General features: G+C 37.6%; 1 protein-coding gene across 1 annotated transcript in view; it reads right to left on the minus strand.

Moving 5' to 3' along the window:
• Nucleotides 1–19373, minus strand: part of MYO3B (myosin IIIB) — a 185294-nt gene that overhangs the window by 71766 nt on the left and 94155 nt on the right. The window contains exons 24-27 of the mRNA XM_088540356.1: nt 19174–19327; nt 17126–17214; nt 15348–15477; nt 2346–2425 (exon numbers count right to left, since the gene is read on the minus strand). Coding sequence (XP_088396482.1) covers nt 2346–2425; nt 15348–15477; nt 17126–17214; nt 19174–19327 — 453 coding nt within the window. The remainder of the gene's footprint in view (nt 1–2345; nt 2426–15347; nt 15478–17125; nt 17215–19173; nt 19328–19373) is intronic.

The raw sequence follows: 19373 nt of genomic DNA on the forward strand, positions 1-19373 counted from the left end.
GACACAGTTTGATTTGAGTTTTAAAGACACAGAAAATTCTGTAATATATCCCAGGAAAAAATGTTTATCAGCACAGATAACATCAAACATCTTGAAAGTTCATATGACAAAGTAAACATCAATGACCTAAACCAGAACAGCAGGGATATCCATGGGGAAGGACACAGTCATGTTTCAGAACTATCTTGGTGAGACTTTTGAGAACTGGTATCTAAACCTCTGACAGAGGTCAGGTAAGACCTGAATACTGGCTGTTTAAAAGAAGTTAGGGAGACTTTGTTAATGACTGTTTTTCCTATTCAGAGGTCTGGAAACTGGAAATGTATTTCAGTAGGGATCAAGACAAACTGGATTCAGGGGCTAGGCTTCCACAGGGCTCAGAGATGCTACTGTATGTCAGTAGGTAAACACAGTGGTTGGAGAGACACTCCATAATTCAGGAAAGGGTTTTTAAGAGGATACTACAGTGCACCTGCAAATGAGAAGCACATCTGAGGTCCATAATGACCGAGGAAGGGACAACTTCAATGCTTACTATGACCTCCCTCAAAAAGCTGAACAGCCACCATTCTAGCCGGAAAGGAGGAACCAGGATTAACTACATTACTGGCTGATCAAAGCCAGGGAAAAGCAGCCCCCTCTTCAGTATACCCAGTTACACAGGCTATATAATAGAGGTTTTAAATATATAAAAAAAATGCAACATTTAAGTACAAACCATTGTGTAAACATCCCACCCCAGTAAGAAAGTGGCATTTTTGCTTCACTTTGTATTTCTTAAAAGCAAAGTTAAAAAAAAAAAAAAAAGTATTTCACCCCTGAAATAAGTGTCAATTCAGTAAATTCAGAATAAGAGCTGACATTTAGTGTTAGGAGAAAGGCAATTTAATCCCAAAGAACACTGAATCAAATACAATATGAATATAACACCATACTGAAGCCAAATTGCTTATGAATTTGAGCTTCGAAATTGGATGCTTGGCTGTGTAAGAAAGCCTAGGCTCCAAGTGCATGTTTTCTTGGAGTTTCATCACTGATTACTTGTCAGGCACATCTGGAATCCCTGCTATCTAGTACAGGGTGAACTTATGCTACTGCGTTCAGACAATACAACAGTCCTTCCTTTGCACATCTGTTTATTTTCACCAAACTTGTAGAATTTTATAATCTTTGAGCCTGTCAAACATAGTTCGCTATGGCCTACTGTGTTCAAAAGAGGTTTTGTTTGTTTGTTGTTTTCTGAGGGGGTGGCGGGGGGAGGAGGGAAAGAGAGAGACAGAGTAAGACATATAGTAAGATGCAAAATCATAGAGGAAGATGTAGACACTTTTTCTCAGTAAACCAGACTAAAATCAGCACCATAAGAATTCTCTTTACATGCATGGAGCTGTGAATTTAATTGTAAAAGCTTTATGGACTATGATGAAATTCAAAGCATTTTTGAACAGAAATATTTGAAATTTCTAATAAAAATGTTCTGATAAACACTGAAACAAAGGAAATTTTGCTGCATTTTTTTCTGTTTTGCCTCTAGTTCATTTATAATGTGCATATGGGGCTATGCAGTTCTATAATAGGACAATAATCACAAGTACAATAGACTATTATAGGAGGCTTCTCAGAAAAAAAATACAACATAATAAGACTATCAGAATAAAATCTTGTATTTTAGAATTACTATCTTCAAAGTAAAATACAAGATATTTCAACTCGTATGTTGCACTTCAATGGTCAGTAATAGTAATGTATAATAACTATTTATGGGATGATGACCAAAATGGAAACACAGCTTGACCTCTAAAGAACAAAATGCTTCATCACTAAAAAATAGGAATTTTGAAATAGTATGAGAAGAATCATGTATGACATCACATCATCTTACAAGGCCACTGGAAATTATTGCTTTCACATATTGAACAAATCTGCTGCTTGTAGAGTCACAAATATGCTCAGGTTTCTGACTTGCAGGCTGAGTAAAACAGGAACAGATCCTTTCTGTAGTTTGCCTTTCATACTGCTAAATACCCTAATCAAACTTTACCTAATTAAGTATCTTTTCAGGCCAAAACTGTCAGAGAAAAGTCTTGACTCCACTGTAACCAAGAGGAATAGTTGTACTGAAGATTAATCAGTGCTTAATTGATTCTTGCCTGGATTCTACAATAGGCGGCTCACTGTTGGAAAGAATAGTGCTCCCCACCAATCTTCCATTTTCTGACAGGAAGCCAGACTTTCACTTCTGTAAGAGGCTCACTAAACATGTACATCAGCTAAGGCATCATGTCCGTAGTCTCAATGTAATATTTTATGAAAAACTGTCTGTTTTCAAAGGGAACACTACTAACCTTGATACGCCCAGCACTCAGCTGTGGAGGCAAAGACCTAGATGCCGCTGTCACTCTGGCTCTTGCCTGTGCCAAGTTACCTGTTTAAAGAGAAAGAAACGCACACTGCAAAAACTGCTTAAAAGGCGCAGCAGGGAAAAATCTATCTAGTGGGAAATCAGCTTCCGTAACCCTAGTAAAAATAGTGACACCACCACACTTTTTCCACACCCCGCTCATTACCCGTTGTGCCTGCAGGAGCATTCAGCCCTGGCATGACAGAGTGCTGTGTTGATTTAAAAGGGAGGAGAAAGTCAGCAATAAGGTGGCATGTCACTGACCTTAGCTACTGAGCTGACGAAAACGAGGGCAGCACAAAGGCTTACAGCTCAATCAGGAGCAATCAATTTCTCTGTGACTTGCTCAGATTTAAAAGAGAAAAAAAAAAAAGACAGCAGCAAGACTCTTGTTTCTATGAAACTGTGTGGCTCCTGAAGTGTTTAGACAGCCTCTTAAGTTCACAAACTAATGAAAGAGATGAGAAAATGATGAGACTGTATCTTTTTTGACCTTTTGACACATGTCTGCCTAATTCCAGGTCCGCTTGTCCCTTGGGGTTTTTAAAGACTGACTCAATTCCTCAGTGAAAAGGGATTTTTTGTTTGTTTGTTTTTTGTTTTTGTTTTTGTTTTCTTGAAAGGCATCATTGCCTTTTTTAATATACAGTATGATGCATCCTAAACTTCTGCCTTGTTTCCAGGAAGGCAAAGTCATCATAAAACAGCTTTTCAAAATAAAGGCTCACAGAATGGGGAGGAAGTGATACAGGCCTGTGCATATGCAAGACACTCTGTATATTTCAAAGTTTTAGCAAGTCTAGCACAAGATGTCCAAATGTTTTCTCTGGCTATATCTTCAGAGGCTAAACTGTGATTAATAGCATTGAAAGAACCCTTTGAAGCAGGATTGGTGACATCAAAGCCCTAATCCATGGGTGGCAGGATTTTTATAATGAGTGGGAAGCATTTTAACACATTTCAAAGGATTTACAGCATGAATAAACAATAGGCCTCTGCAGATGTACCACACACCTTTCAGAACCAGAACACATAAATAAATGTCCATTTTAATTTAAATGTAAATAAAGTGTTAACACTTCTTTCAGATGCTAAGTTCCTTGTTTGCATCAACTCCAGTGTTTAGCTATTTGCTTTAGAGAAAGCAAGTAACTCAAACAGTTCTCAGAGTTTTGCAAAATTATATATTGCATAACTGGTAAGGAGGCAGGATAGGAAAAACAAAAACTGGTAATTATAAGGGAACAGAGCAAACAGGCTCCATGTAAGGCTGAAAGGAACTTTTGTTCGTACTTCCCTCCTAACAAGAAAAATACCAATCTCCGGCAAACAGTCAGGGGGCTGGCACTCAGAAACACGGTGATGACATTTTTTGGAGCAATTCAGACATTCTGTACTTCTCTTTTAAACTGCTGGGATTAGGTTTGACAGAATGCTGCAAAACGAGTACATCATTTCCAAACTAGGGTATGTTACCTCACAGTCCAAATCTCAGTGCAGAACACAAGGTATGTCCATGTTCTTGGAGACTGCTTTAGTATACAGGGTTTAGGTAAATGAAAACTGCAACGCTGTTTTGAAAATCTAGTATGAATTATAAATACATAAATATTATACATACACTTATAAATATTTTAGATATTTTATGTATATATTTATATATACTATTTTTTATATATCATTTATACATTTATATTTTGTATGCATGCATGCATATATCTAAGGTTAAAACGGGTCTTTCAACATGCACATTGTTGGTGAATTTATTTTTTATCTGTGCCTTTTTACAGGTAAAATAGGGCTGAGAAGTGGTGAGGTTGTTTTTGGCTAGTCTTCAGATTAGCAATTCAAGTCTTCTTTAGGCTTGGAAGCCTTGCACTGGAGAACTGGCGGCATAATACAGAGCTAAACGGGAGTTTAGTAGAGAAATAAATTTGAATCAGATTATTTAAAAATAACAACTTTGGCTTTTTTCATGATAAAACACAAAACTCCAATAACTAATAAAATTTGGAATTATAATATAGTGGCCTATCTTTTATCTTGCATTAGATTTCAAGGCTTCACAATTAATATCCCTGAGGCCTTACTAAGTTCCTCAAACAAAACTAAAACTAAACATTTCTGATCTCACAAAATAAGCAAATAAATAAATACTTTCATTAATCAAAAATCTTTCTTCAAGCACCAAAGGAAGCCAAAAAGTGGTTCGTTCCCGTGAGGAGGAATTCTAGTAACATGGTCCTTTCCATCTAAGAACAGTTTTGGATCAGCTCATTTTTTGCTCCAAGGAAGAAGTCTTTCCTTCCAAGGAATGGAGAGTTTCTGATTTTCATACTATTACTTAGAAGCCTTCTCATGGGGCCCTGATGTGAATGTACTTTTTATTGGACATTTCAATTTGATATTTGCCAAAAAGACTGTTATATCAATTCTGAGCAACTGTCTCCCAGATACCTAAATGCAAAGCCTATAGGAGAAGTCTAATACGAATGCTGAATCTTTTGTATGACATGTACTGCTACATGTAAAAGATGATTGATTGTTCTGGAATAAACACAGTAAAGTCATCCCTTAAGCCTGCTCTCATTTGCATTTTTTAATAGGTCTGGAACTGCTGGATGCTCACTATGTCTCCTCACACTACTTGCCTTCCCCTGGGCAGGAATGCATCGTTTCACAACATTCTGTTATCTGATGGTTATTATCCATTTCTTTCCCATATACTATACATTGCATGCATCATTCTGCCTAAATAGAGTATGGTCAAAGGAGGAAACTGCATAAACTAGCATGGCTGCGATTTACTGCCTAGGAAAGCCAAATTACCTGAAAAACGATTACTGTATTGGCAAAAGCAGGTTAAACGAAGAATAAAACCACTTTTTCATTACGGATTCTTATCGGTTGCTATTTCATACATCAAACAAACTCCTTGTAATTGCTAACTAGCAAACTGCAGCTCCAGTCGAAAACCATCAAGAAAAATGCATTCGTTTTTTGTATTCTTTTTTTTTCCCCAGATCAAACACAAAATGATGCTTAAATATAAGTTAGTGCATTAGTTATATTAAGGAGTTTGTTTTCAGGAAAATAACTGCCTAACTGGAACACGGCTAAGCCATTAAGACTAACAAACAGAACAAATGTGCTTTGAAAAACAGTCTATATAAATAAGGAATGTTTCACCTGAGTTAGTGTGGTGTTTGTTCCACAGTCAGTAGACATCTGGAGTACTCGTCCCTGTATTCGATTTTCATTTACAAGGTCATTTACTATTTTACATACTAAAATAATTAAATATTATTCCACTTTGTGAAGAACATGAATATTTGAAGAACAAATATTTTTAGATAACATCATAGTCAACTAAAACTGCCAGGAGATTCCTGAGAAGTTAAATTGGTTAAAGGTTAAAAGATCACACTGGGCATTTCAGACTTCTACCTTCACACACATTAAATGTCAGTATCTCGGAGGAAACACAGGTGACATGCAGGCAAAGTTAAATAAAATTAAACCTGTATTAAATTCAACTCTGTAAATTGGGCAAATCAAGTGATTTAGAAAAACATCAAACTTTCTGGGGTTTCTGGCAAAGCAATTCACATGGGAGCAGGCAGAAGCTAATGGTTAAAACAAGGACTTATCTTTCAAACATGTGCATGTTTCATTTTACTCACACGCATGTCGTTTTCAGTTCACTGCTGATCTGAAACTTAGGCTCCTACCTATGTGTCTGCAGGACTGGCAACTATGGTCTCTGGGACTGATTTGTGTCACTAGGGGAATCAGTCATGCTCAGTGTATGTCTTTTTCCTCTCTAATAAAGCTACAAATGCTATTAAGCTTTAGTAGATGCTCTGAGAGCTTACAAAAGAAATCAGCATTGCAAAAGTCTGCAGGCACTGGCTCAGCTCACTGTCCAATGCACAGCGAACTTCCCCTGTCTTGAGGCTGTACGGAAGTGTCACACCTCTGCAAACATATCCTTCACTGATATCTCATTCTGGGCAAAAAAATAAGGAAACTACCAGATGAGAAAGGCAAGACAGAGACTATTACCTAAGTACAATTCCTGTGCTACCATGCAGAAGAAAGCAAGAAAATATTTCAAGTATTTACACAGCACAGGAAGAGACACAGGGGTGTTTTTTCAGGTTGGTTTTTGGAAGTACTTTCTGCATCTCAGAAAGGAGAAATCAGCATTCCTGGCTTGCTACTTGCAGCCCTGGGACTCCTGTGTGATCCGGCTGAATTAAGGATTTGGCAGCCACCAACTTTCCACACTAATTATGGACAGTTCACTCTCTGGCTGGAGATTCTGGTATTACTTAAGGTTTGTCAGTACTTCCTTATTCTTAGGTTAGGGGTTCTGTAAGCACTAGCAAGCACATATTAGTAATATTAGTAATACATTTGTAATCGTATATTTATTACAACTGCAACAGATCGCTATCCTCCCTTCCAAAGGAAGAATACACCAGGTGAGAGTTACATTATGCTTTGATGTAATGTTTAATTTGTGACGTGTGACTGACAGAGAAAGAGCCTAACGACAATGTCACCTTACTACAGAAACTGTACCAGGGATATTAAATATTATACAGATGGCACCAGCTCTTTCTTTATCCTCACATATTTTCTTAATTTCTTTCAGGCTCGAATACAGAGGGGTTACTTGAAATACCATGTAGATAGAGTATAATATGGTCAGGACTGTTACAATACATTCATATTTCATTGACACTACCTCTAATCGCAGCTAAGCACTTGCATTCCAGAAGAGGTAGAGCCAGACAGTGTCTCTGACACACACAGATTCTTCTCTGTCTTTCCTTTCAGTACATTTTATCTAGCCTAAGGAAGTCGACTGCTTATCTACATAATGCATTTTCATCTTCTGCTACTGTAAGACTAGGCTCTTAGCACGACTACAAATGAATACATGTGATTTTTTTATTGGGTACTAATTTGAATCTGGTCACTGACTATCAAAACTCTTTTCTTTTGAGTCGCTAAATTCATTTAAGCTGATCTGGTGCAATAAAAAGTTAAGAATCCAATTTCTCATATATTACATATTTTATACAAGAATATATTTATAAAACACTCTCTGTAGAATATAGCTATTGATCCATACACACTAGACACCGCTGTATCCAACATTTTGAAAAAAAAAGTTCTACTTCCTAGGCAGAATGAGTAAAGCAAAGAAGAGAAATAGTATTTCCAAAATCAGATCCATATAAGAAAACAAAATCTGATAACGATGAAAACCTAGTAATAGTGAGGCCCATCTGAGAAAAACTGAATTATGAATAAACCCCTGAGAAGGAAAAAAGTGCGTTTTTTGGACCCAGATTATCTGAAATGAAAAGTCCACGCCTTACTGAATTAACAACTTCTGTTCCAGATTCTCAATTAGACAAAAAGTTTCTTTAGTCTTAGTGATAGCAGATACAGATATCCATAGTTGCCGAAAACCTGCCAGACTGGGAGAAAAGAACCTGAGTGCAAGCCCAGTGCTGCCCACTGTCCTGCAGTGCACACACGTCACAGACCCCCCATCGGTCCCTTCCCACACCAGCAGCGCACACCGGAAACCCGAGCCTGGCTGGCAAGGTTATCATTGCTGCTTCAGGTATCGTTTTAACACAGTGGCTAGTGGTTTCCTTGTAGAATGCAAGGGAAGACACCCCTGAGAGCAGCTGAGATAAACTGAATGTGAAAGTCAACTATATGCCAAGATATACAGTATATAGGTATAATCTCTATTTAAAAAGTCTTCATCTACCATTTAGTTACCACTAAAAAAAAAGAGATTACTGCATATAATTAATCATTGGCAATGCCCAACATATTTTTAAAACACAACCCTGAGTATTAACAGCTACTTTAAGTGACATGCTCAACTCTTTAGCTGCATTGTCACAGATGTGTAGCTGTCTGTCCGACTGGGAATGTGTTCACTGAAATGCACGCATCTCCTGGAACATCACAGACATAGACCACAGGACATGCAAACCGAGTTTGTTATGTGATTCTCAGAACATCACAGTCTTATGGCATGAACCACACTTACAGAGAGCTGACACAATACGGATACAACAGTCCTTTTGTGCAAGTAGGCACACTTCCAGGCACTAGAGAAGGAAGGGGCCCAATGGTCCTGGAAAAGACAGTGTCAAAGAGGGAGTGGATTGCGTGCTGGACAAACTGTTTATCTGGCTACCGAGGGCCTTTTCTTTTACCTGTGGGCCATAACAACCTCCATCCACATGTTTGGCACTGTAAGACTCAATGCTGTTACAGGCATCAAAATTCAAAATATATCAGGAACAGCAGACAGTACAGAATGCAGCAGCCTGCTTGGTCAGCAAAGCACCTCACCACCAGCTAGAGACTGACTGTTTCTAAAGGAGACTGTGCTGAGATCCTGCAACTGAGACTAGAAAGAACTATGGAAAAGGATTCTCTCTCGGTTATATTTTCAGAATTGGTCGGGAAAAAAGAAACTCAGAATTATCCAAATGACCTCTACTCAGGACACACAGCAAGGTTATTTCTTCTTCCAGAAATATCTGGAGAAAAAGCTGAGGATGAAAATCTGGAATTGTGGCCAGTGAAAGGGGAAGGGACCTTGTCAGTCACTTGGCTTAGATGCAGCTGATTCTTCTAAACTGTGCTACTCCATGTCAGAGTTTGCCTTTAATGCATTTTTCTCTACATCAAAAATGTTAAAAACATTATTTGAAAAACAAAAACAAACCCCAAAACTAAAAGTTAAGATGAGGCCATTTTCTAAAATAACATTTCTAATTTTTTTAATTTAGATTTTCTAAAATAACAGTGAATACACAAGAAACTCAGAAGCAGAAATCATGATTTCTAGACCATTTTTTTTTTGTATTACCAGAGCATGTTCCTGCCTTCCTCACACAATATAACACAGTTTATGGTATATACTGCATTATTTAGGTTCTACTGCTGAAGCTACTATATACCTTGAGCTCACTTTGAAGCTGAGGGAACTCTTAAAGTGAGTGTCACCGAAACACTATGCCTCTACTCCCTATGGGAAATCCTAGGGCAATTAAAAGAACCACACTTTTCAGTGGTCTGATGTATTCAATTCTGTGGTTACATGTTTCATTTCTTTAAGACCATACGGAAATGATGTAAATCATCAGTGCAGCGCTGGGTTATGTTAGCTTCTTCAGGCACTTTATCAAGTAATGGGTCACCTATGCACAGCAATCTGCTTAGAAATTATTAGAATCCACACTTCACCTTTCCTTTAAGACTTCAGACTCAGAAGAATCCCACACTGCACAGCAGTGGTCATGAAAGAAACTGTAAAAGGGTCAAAGACCTTACTGTTTTAGTCCATCTTGCAAAGCAATGATGATGAATGCAGAGCCTGTGTAACTCTTAAAGAACAGAAACTGCATAGCAGGTATTATTAATACTTAAATTCAGAACTGGAAAAACTTCAATATGACTATCCATCTTCTTATAGTGGTGAGACAGCAAGCTAGACAAACTATAAACACTGTGAAAACAATGGACTTTTGCTTGGGCAACCCGCTTTACTGAACATATGCACGATAACGCTACCTTCTGAGCTGTGCTGGCCTGTGCCCTGACTGCCACGAGCAATTCCAGGGATTCACTAGCACTCTTTGTTTATAGGGAGTTAATCTCAAAAGCCAATACTTGTTATATCTTAACTTTGATTTGATAGATGATTCTGTTTCGATGAGCTCCATTTTAAGGGCTACTTTAGGGCATGCTCTGGATCCTCCTATTAGCAAATCTCATTAGTATCCATGTACTATATTTGTTGCATGACACAAAACTGTAGGATGTGAAGACTAAGAAACACTGAACTGTAAAATGCTAAACTAAAAAACTAAATAGAAAGCAATCAAACACTCTACCACTCAAAATCAGTTAGGCTACATTTAGTATAGTTTATTGATGTCCCATATCTGCAACACAATAAAGTTCAGAACTGCTATGTTGCACAGCTGTGGTTTAAAGTAACTCTTTGCACATAACACACTGGCAGAAAAGAAAAAACAACTAATTTTTAAATGCTTCTAACATACGGGCCAGTTTAACATAGGAAAACCTCTGTGTTCTGAGAGAAAGTATTCAGCTTCCATTACTTGACCCAAATTCTCACAAAATGTAAATTGTAATTCATCTTTAAGTAGAGAGATTATAAAGACAATGGTTTGTTTCTCATTCACTTGATATAAAGCATATGCAGTTATCTCTTAGAAAATACGCAATACAAAAGTACCATTATAAAATTATTTAATTGCAGGATAAATTAGAAAAACTTAAGAGGTATTTGAGCTTTTTTCTCTATTATGATCTGTGGAATTAAAATAAATATCTTTTAAGTCCAAGTAGACTTAGAATATACTTTATTTCAGTGAATAAGCAGGATGTAAACAAAGCCAAGAGACCTTTTCTGCTAGTACTTATCACCAGAGAAAGTGCTTTTGCTCAGTAAGAGGACAAAGTAGCTAACATGACACAAAATAATGGTTCAACTGAAAAAACAATGTGGCAAAACACCCACAGATTTCAAGTGGTCATGATTTCACTCTGTGCCCAGCAGTATATGTTTGCAGGATTTAAGTGCAAGAAAACTCATCTTCTTCTCTCTGTTTCTCAGTGTTCATGAGCTATCACACGCTATCAAATTTAGAGATAAATTAGTATTAAAATACTACTCATTACATTGGGAAATTGCCAAGGATCAGTGAAAAAAATCATTAAATGATTCTGTAAGAGGCCCTAGTTAATGTGTTCTTTAGTAGCCATAAAGAAAGCCTAGAACATTTCTTCTTCACATTCTTTTTCAGTACGTGATAAGTTAGGTTTGCTTTTACTTTTATTTTACTTTTTTAGTACATATATCTTTTTGTTTTGTTTTGTTTTCTGAGGGCTGTAAGTAGGGCTGGGGACCTGAAGATGCTAGGTTAACACAAACGAAACAGATTAAAAATGATTGGGAAGCAATCTTTAGTTAGGCAGACTAAAATTAACTTGCTTTCTTGCCTTTTTTTTTTTTTTTTTTTTTTTTTTTAATACTTTCCACATACTTTGGACAAAAAATCCCTTGGTAAAATATCACCATCCTCATTCTCCAATGAAGGCAGTGAAAACTTCCACCTTAGTTTTCATTAATAGATCATGCTCAAAAATCAAGGCAACACAGACAAGGAGTATTTATCAGCAATGGGATATTATATCATTCTGCAGTGGGTTATACACTGATACCAGGTCGTTCTAAACACATGAGCAATAGCAGCTGGTACAAATTTACTAGCCACAACACTGCTCAGCTCTGTGCTACCCTAGGCAGCCAAGCCCAGCCCAAGGCCGGCTTGCCAGAGCCTCGCAGCTAGGGCAGCCTCCCTGCCCTGGCGCCGTTGGACTCAGGAGGCTCCATGTCCTCCCACGCGGGGAAACTCTCCTCTCTCTGCAGACAGAATCTAGTGCTGAGCAGAGCGGCTCTGAGTTCTAAGGGGCTAGGAGTGTTAGAAAGGGGCTGGGAGTCTTAGAAAGGAAAAGAGGTGGCAGAGATTGTGTTGCAAAGGAGCAACTGTTTGTAGAACAAGTGTGACAAGTAGGGATGGAAGCAACTGGGAGAATCAGTAGGTTAAGCCTGAATATGTTCATTCAGTTTTGAGGTTAAAGGTCCCTAGAAAATGCCGAGAGATTCTGAAATGTGCTGAATGTGCTGAATTTCCACTGAAAGAAGACACATAATGCTTTAAGACTTGCAAAATTAGTCTCAGAATGCTTGGTTTTTGTTCTAGTGTTTCATACCAGTCATTGTGCACTCTTTTAAACATAAACTACTCTTTTAAATGTGCATTTAATGTCCTGCTGATAATTTCTGGCCCTTTAAACTACAGTCTGCTTCTGTGAAATAGCAGCATTTGTTAAGAAGGAATAAGTACATTTGATAAATTACAGGGATTAATATGAACTTAAATTAGTAGAAGAATTTAGACTTTTTAATATTTATTTTCTTGCTGCTGCTCAATTTTTGACAGTGAAAGACTATGTTAGACATTTATATAAATATACTTCAAACAGAGGATCTTCTCAGGGTGGGAAAGGCATCTTTTTGTTCTTATTGATATTTAAGAAATGCATGTTCAGTAATTGTCAAACCCATGTTTCTACTCCCAACTTTCCTCTTGCTTCTGGGATAGCACCACCTAGTGACTCTCACACGTATGGGAGAGACACACTTGGCAGACGACACGTACGCTGCAAATTCCAGAGCTAGTTGTAAGCAGATGTGAGAATGTGCTGTCACTCACCTTCAAACAATACACCAGAGATGGCAGAAGGCTCGTTTAGAGTCAGCATTATCTGGAGAGATGCAATATGGCTTCCAAGTAAATTATTAACTTTCGCATCCGTCAGTAATCCACAAAAAGGTGAAGAAAACTATCAAGATTATGAATCATAACTTGTATTTTTTTCTGGCTTGCTGTAGGAATGAAGCCCATGTTGAATGAGGGAGAAGTTCTAAGAGGTAGGGAGAGAATGTGCTGGAACATTTACACAACCACTAGGTTTTGGTGTATGCACGTGCCTTCCTACAAAGGGAGCAGAAGAGCATCATCTTTCTTCACCAAGCAGAGATGAAGCAGCATTGCCAGCTATGCCTTCTGTTCTCAGCCAAATTTTTCATTTATCTTGCGAGCTGCCAAAAGTAAACCTGGCAACAATCTGATTTTAAAACACGGAGGCCCCAAAACAGGATGTGGGTGCCAATTATATTAGACAGCTGGGAAAAATAGAGCAAAAACATGAAGACTTTCTTAAAAAAACAGAAATTACATATGGGTTCTATGCCTTTCTTATACATCATGCACAAGAGGATATGCATAATTCTTAACAGGATGTTCTGTACTGCCTTGACAGAAAATACTGCCGTGGGTATTTCAGGAAGAGGTAAATGTTTTATAATGGGAGGCAGAACCCATCAAATCCATATAAATAGGAAACAAATAAGGAATTTAAGATCCAAGGAAAAAGTAGAAACAGATCAATACCATAACAAGAAATATCTTCTACAGAATCTTTTATGTATCTCCAGCAAAACACTCAGTTCACTGCTGCTGCTATCAAAAATCTCTCCAAAAAACCCAAATCAGATGAGTTTACATGGTTTGGTTGCCTCATCATGAAATTAAAAATAAGTAGTAACTTAAAAGTGTAATCTTTATAATAATTGGGACTTACAACCGGAACAGAGCACCTAACCTGCTTCATTTTGACAATAGCTTCAAGGTATAAAATCACTGGCAGAGAGGTGGGTGAAGACAGCCTTGCACACCTGACCAGACATAAACTTTCTCTGCTTGATCCATCCCAGTATGACTAAAGAATCTCTTTTACCAGTCTAACAAGGCCTCAGATGACAGAAGTAAATGCAAAGATTCTTTGTTCTCCTTTTGGGCACAAAAGGATCCTACTCCAGCTTAAAGCATATCCCCCCTCTCTGCTGGTCATAGCTGGAACAAGCAGCAGATCCCTCCTCATCAGCTCCTCACCTCTCAGGGACCCTCCTAAAACACAACCTGGAGGAAGGCAACCCAGAGTCTTCCATTTACAGGAAAAGGAGAGAGAGAGTAGAACAGAAATGTATCCTATGTAGAACATGAACAGAAATAGTTTGCTATCAGTTACACACATGCAGAAATGGTTCAAATATCTGGGTTTCTCCAGATGTTCTTTTTCTACATAGGAGGGGTGGAGGGTAAAGCCAGAGACTGTGACTGAGCTAACTGAGCATCCAGAAACCCTAGACAGGGGCACTGCACAGACACAGAATCCGATCTACAGTCTGTATGTAAGTAAGTATGCAAAGCACTACCCAATGCATGGACACTTATTTCTATCCAGGACATTTTGGACAGAAATATGATGACTTCTTCTGCAAAGGCACTAGCAGCACTGATTACTCAACACAATTCAGCCCAAGGTATGTTTGCCTGGCTGTATTACTTTGAAAGATAGCCTTCACAACCATTTCACCATTTTTGGCAGCATAACATAGATTAGCATTTGCATTTCCTGGTTAATCAGGAAATGTTACAGTGATCATACAATATAATACAGTTGTATTTTTCTATTTAAAATGAAGAGTACTATACTTTCATTGCAAAACTCCAACCACTAGCAGCTCTATAGCCACAACATAAATACCAGAATTCGCTTCACTAACGGATAAACATCATATCAGACCAAAAGAAATTTGTAATCTAATACAATCCATCCTATTTGGATTGTTCCCTTTTATTACATCTTTTTCTTATTCATTACAAACAAAAAACACGTGAAGTATTGACAGACATTTTCTACATGCACATTTACTGGTTTCTTGGCATGTATTTGTGGAACTACCACTTACCCAGGCAACTGATACACTTGGAGCTATCCATAGAGTGACCAAACTTCATCTTACTGTTTTAGCTATGTATACATGCACTTTAATGAAAGTCAACATCAATAAACTTTAACTCAATGGAAGCAATTAATTCAAGCATCTTAGTATGCTTATAATTTGTAAGAAAGTTTTTCATGTATTCCACTGATGCACCTAAACAGATAGATGTTACTTCAAACTAACTTTATTTAAGTAAGGTATACAGGATTTATGAACTCTAAGATGCATGGCACAAGAATCTGTCAACTGAGAATTGATCTCAGTCAAAGACTGACAAATGGCAAAGAGCCAAGCAATCCCATATTTTCATCCTTCTCTGACAGGGACTTGACATACTCATCAGGCACCCGCCTTTTCTCTGGAACCGTGCCTCCTGGGTCTACTGGTTACGAGCTTTAGGGGATGAGATAGCTGAAAAGCATGTAGTGTTAGCAAAGTTGCACAAAAAAATACCTGTTTTGGTTAGTGGGCTAGAGAACAGTTGCTGAAGAAGTTTGTTCTCTGATGTTCGCAACACTACCACTATGTCAGCAGGAAGAGTGTCTCTGTTCTTCTCCAGGAATGCACAGGCATCATATAATACCTAGTGTGGGAAAAGAATCAAACACAGCGTTACCCAAAACCCACCATTTTCTTTAAAGTCTGAATAGTCAAAAGACGATTGAGTAGACCTGTTAGCTTGGCTCTGACAAGTCAAGATTTATCCATAAAGGAGTTCAAGTTGTACAGCAGTGTCTTCAGAATGCAAAATGGCTACAAACGGCATCTATATTCACAGCATGTCACTGCACATCAGATTGTTCTAAATGGCTCAAGTCATGTTGTATTATGCTGTGTCACATGGTGTGCATCACACAATATACAGAAATGCACTAAAACTTAAGTTGACAGTCTACGTAAATGCAAAATGGCTCTCCGATAGTCATCATCTACTTGCTGTCTGCAGCAAATTTGGAATCTGCACCTAGAGCTGCTGGAGAAACAGGATCAAGTTTTATATCTAGGACACATCAAGGTGCATTACAATGATTTCTCATTGCTTCCAAAAAGATAGTACAAAAGCAAAACATTCCTCTATGGCTTCTCTTTTCTTCTCTGGTAGGACGCATCACTTCCGATACTTTATTCTCCAAAGTTTCAGTAGGCAAAACAGCATTTTATATTAATATCACTTCTACTAGAAATTAATATCTGTTTCTTTTAATCAAATAAGAATCTGTTCATTTTACTTAACCTTTTATTTTTATAAAACCACGGTCATTTATACACAGGTTTTATTAACACTAGCAATATTCCTCTCTAGCCTAATGCTATTAGTATGAATTTTACACAGAAACGGAATGCTGTCCAGCAACAGTGAACCAGACAGCAGTGTTTTTATACTTGCCCATTTGTTTAGTAAAGAATTTACTAAACCTGTGTGAAATTTTACAGTTACTCTTAACAAGTCAGAAAGTTGGACTAAATTCACTGAGCGCAGCTTAAAATTCTCAAGTATTAACACGAGTCCGAGCTGAAACTTTATTGACAAATATATAAAAAAGTTATTCCATTTCATTTTTGTTTATAAATGGAGATTTGGACCTTGAATTACAATCAAAACTCATCTTACGTGAAACAAAATGATCCTAATTCCCCCCCCAAAATACTATGTAAACTGCTGAGAACCAAAGATGTCAGGCGCTACAGAGGACGGGAAATCACCTGTGGATGCAGCTCCCGACTTTCCAAGCTTAAGGAGCTTAAGTACTGTTGAAGACTCTATTATATTGGAGATATTGTTATTTTATATTGTGTTTTTTTCCACTGTAACCTAATTTCCTTTAAATACATATGTGCATGTGCACACACAGACATACATGGAACCACTGTGGCATTTAGTTGAAGTTACCAGCCTAATTATTAAGTTACCAGCCTAAATTCTAATTATATTAGAATTTTGTAACCTCTTCTGGACCCAGTGAGTTGCTCCTTTGAAAAGGAAAAAGTAATAGTGGTGCTTTTGGTATCAAGTTTCTTTCAGGATAAAAGGAGCTTATTGTTTATACAATTTATGGAGCTGTGAGGACAGATGGACTACACTGCACAGACATTTTTATCACAAATTCTAGGGTTCCATAAACCTTATTTTTTTTTCTAATAAAATGTGGGAAAAAAGCCTTAGATCAATGACTGTGAATAGAATGATCAAAATTTATTACTTGAATTAAATAAAAATCACACGACCTTACCTTTCCAGCATAGTGTTGAATACCAAATAACAATTCTGCTCCTTTTGGTCTCCAAAAGTATTTGCATCGTAAGTTATCTTCAAATTTATCTAGACATTTGAGAAGTGACATTGATAAAAGTGAATTACAGTGATTAAGTATAATCTGCCTCCTAATCAGAGACAGTTTATAGCAGTGCTGGCTTCTCAGAGACAGTTGATAGCAGTCGTGGCTTCTTGAGCCACAATAGCAGGAAATTGCCCAATAGCAGCTGCATGCCATTTTCCCTGCTTTCTTCCAAGCTGCCTTTCAGAATGGAACAGCTGGTCTAAAACAGCCCAGCAAGACTGTCTTCCAAATCCCACTTTGCTCAGTTTTACACTTAGAAAATTATCAAGTAATAGGAGCTAATGAGAAGGTATGGGAACTTCTTTTACTTTCTTTATGAATTAAATGTATTATATGTATATTTATATGCATATACGTATTTAGCCTTGTGGGCTTTTTTGTTTGTTTTTCCCAAACACGTAGATTTAAAGCGGTGCACACATCTGGCCTGTCTAAATGGCTGTAGCTATTTCTATTTTCTCCATCCTCCTTTCCCCATTCATTTAGTCTTGCACACCATGTTTTAACATCTCTACATTGGGACCAACTCTAATTTCCCTTTGGACTTGCACAGAAAAAAACTTCTTCTATCCAAAGGGCTTTCTGTTTCCCGTGACATATCGCTACCAAGCTGACAGAGAAAGAAACATGGCTTGTTAAGGAAAAGGTCTTTTATACCCTCTGACATTTTACACGCTCTGTAAGATTTTGTAATGAATTCTGAGTGGTTACTGTGAAAATTGCTATTTTATTTCTTTATATGAACAACCAGCTGGAGGCCTTGAGGCCTTGATAAAAACCTCTCTCATACAGGAGGTCAGGTGAGATGATCAAAATGGTCTTTTCTAATGTTAGAATACTTTTTTTTTTTTTTGGTCTTAGTATTTCATAAGTATTTCCTAATTGATATTTAACCAAACTTTAGTATCCGTGTATTAAAAGGAAAGAGAATTTGGCTTGGATTTTTTATTTCTAATTAACGCTTCTCTGGCAGTGAGCAAAATATCCCAGTTTGATATCATCTTGAGAGGTCCTGGTGTTCTCAAGACATCAGCAACAAAACCAATCAGCACTGCAGCATGGAGACTGCCTCTGTGAAAGTTTAAGTTCAAAATTCTGTACTAGCTGATTTATAGGGCCCACAGGCAGGCACACTGCTTTAGTACGCAAATGATATTTATTTTATCATTGACCTAAATTCAACTTGGAACTCAACCACGAGTTGACAAGTGAAAAACCCTATATATATATATATATCATATGATTGATCAGGCAGCTGTTACTCCCTGCTGCATATTCCACTGAAGGAACTGGAACTCTGTTACCTATCACGGGAAAAAAAAATGTAGCTCTAATAAATAAAAACAGGACAACAATTTAAAGGATGGCATGCACTGCAGCTTTTAAAGTTGGAACTGAGATTTTTTTATACTAAAATATGCATGAAGGAATGGAAATATTCCACCAGATGGCACACCAGAAATAACACATACTTTCAATTTACGATGAGATAATCTGGAGTGAAGCAGTATTTTCTAATTGGATAAACATGGGCCGAGGAGACTGAAGATCTATATTTTACTCTCAACACTGATGCTAACTCATAGGGTGGTCCTGAACACAAGTTTCTTTCATATCTCGGTCTTCTCTTTAGTAAATAAGGACAAAAAACCCCACTTGATGTACCTTGCATACAGGGCCACCACACAGGTTATTTCCTTAAAACGCTAAGGAGACAACAAAACCCTCAACATCAGGTATGTGAAATAATTTTTGCTATACAAAACCAGAAAATAAGTGAAGCATAGAAGAAGGACAAAGCATAATGAAAAATATAGTTAACCACTGAGGCCAAAAAATGGCAAAGCCTCAATAGTATAACTCAGCTAGTAAAACTAAAGTTGTCATTCCTCATTCTCAAAATATATTAGCCATTTCTAAGGAATTTTGTTTGTTCATACCAACTAAAGTCAAGTCTGTTGCCTGAGGAAATCGGCTTTCTTCATCTAGCAGAGAAAGGAGGCCCATGGGCTTCTGGAGGAACATATCTAGAAGCGGACGGTTGTCCTCATACTCCACAGCAGCAGCGTCAATTCCCTCATTCTGATACTCCATCTACAATGTTACCAGCACAGTTTTAACACTAAAGCAGTCAGAGAAA

Source organism: Tinamus guttatus, unplaced genomic scaffold (assembly GCF_059628265.1).
Source record: "Tinamus guttatus ecotype Peru unplaced genomic scaffold, ASM5962826v1 Tinamus_guttatus_pri_ptg000060l, whole genome shotgun sequence".
Classification (NCBI taxonomy): Eukaryota; Metazoa; Chordata; class Aves; order Tinamiformes; family Tinamidae; genus Tinamus; species Tinamus guttatus.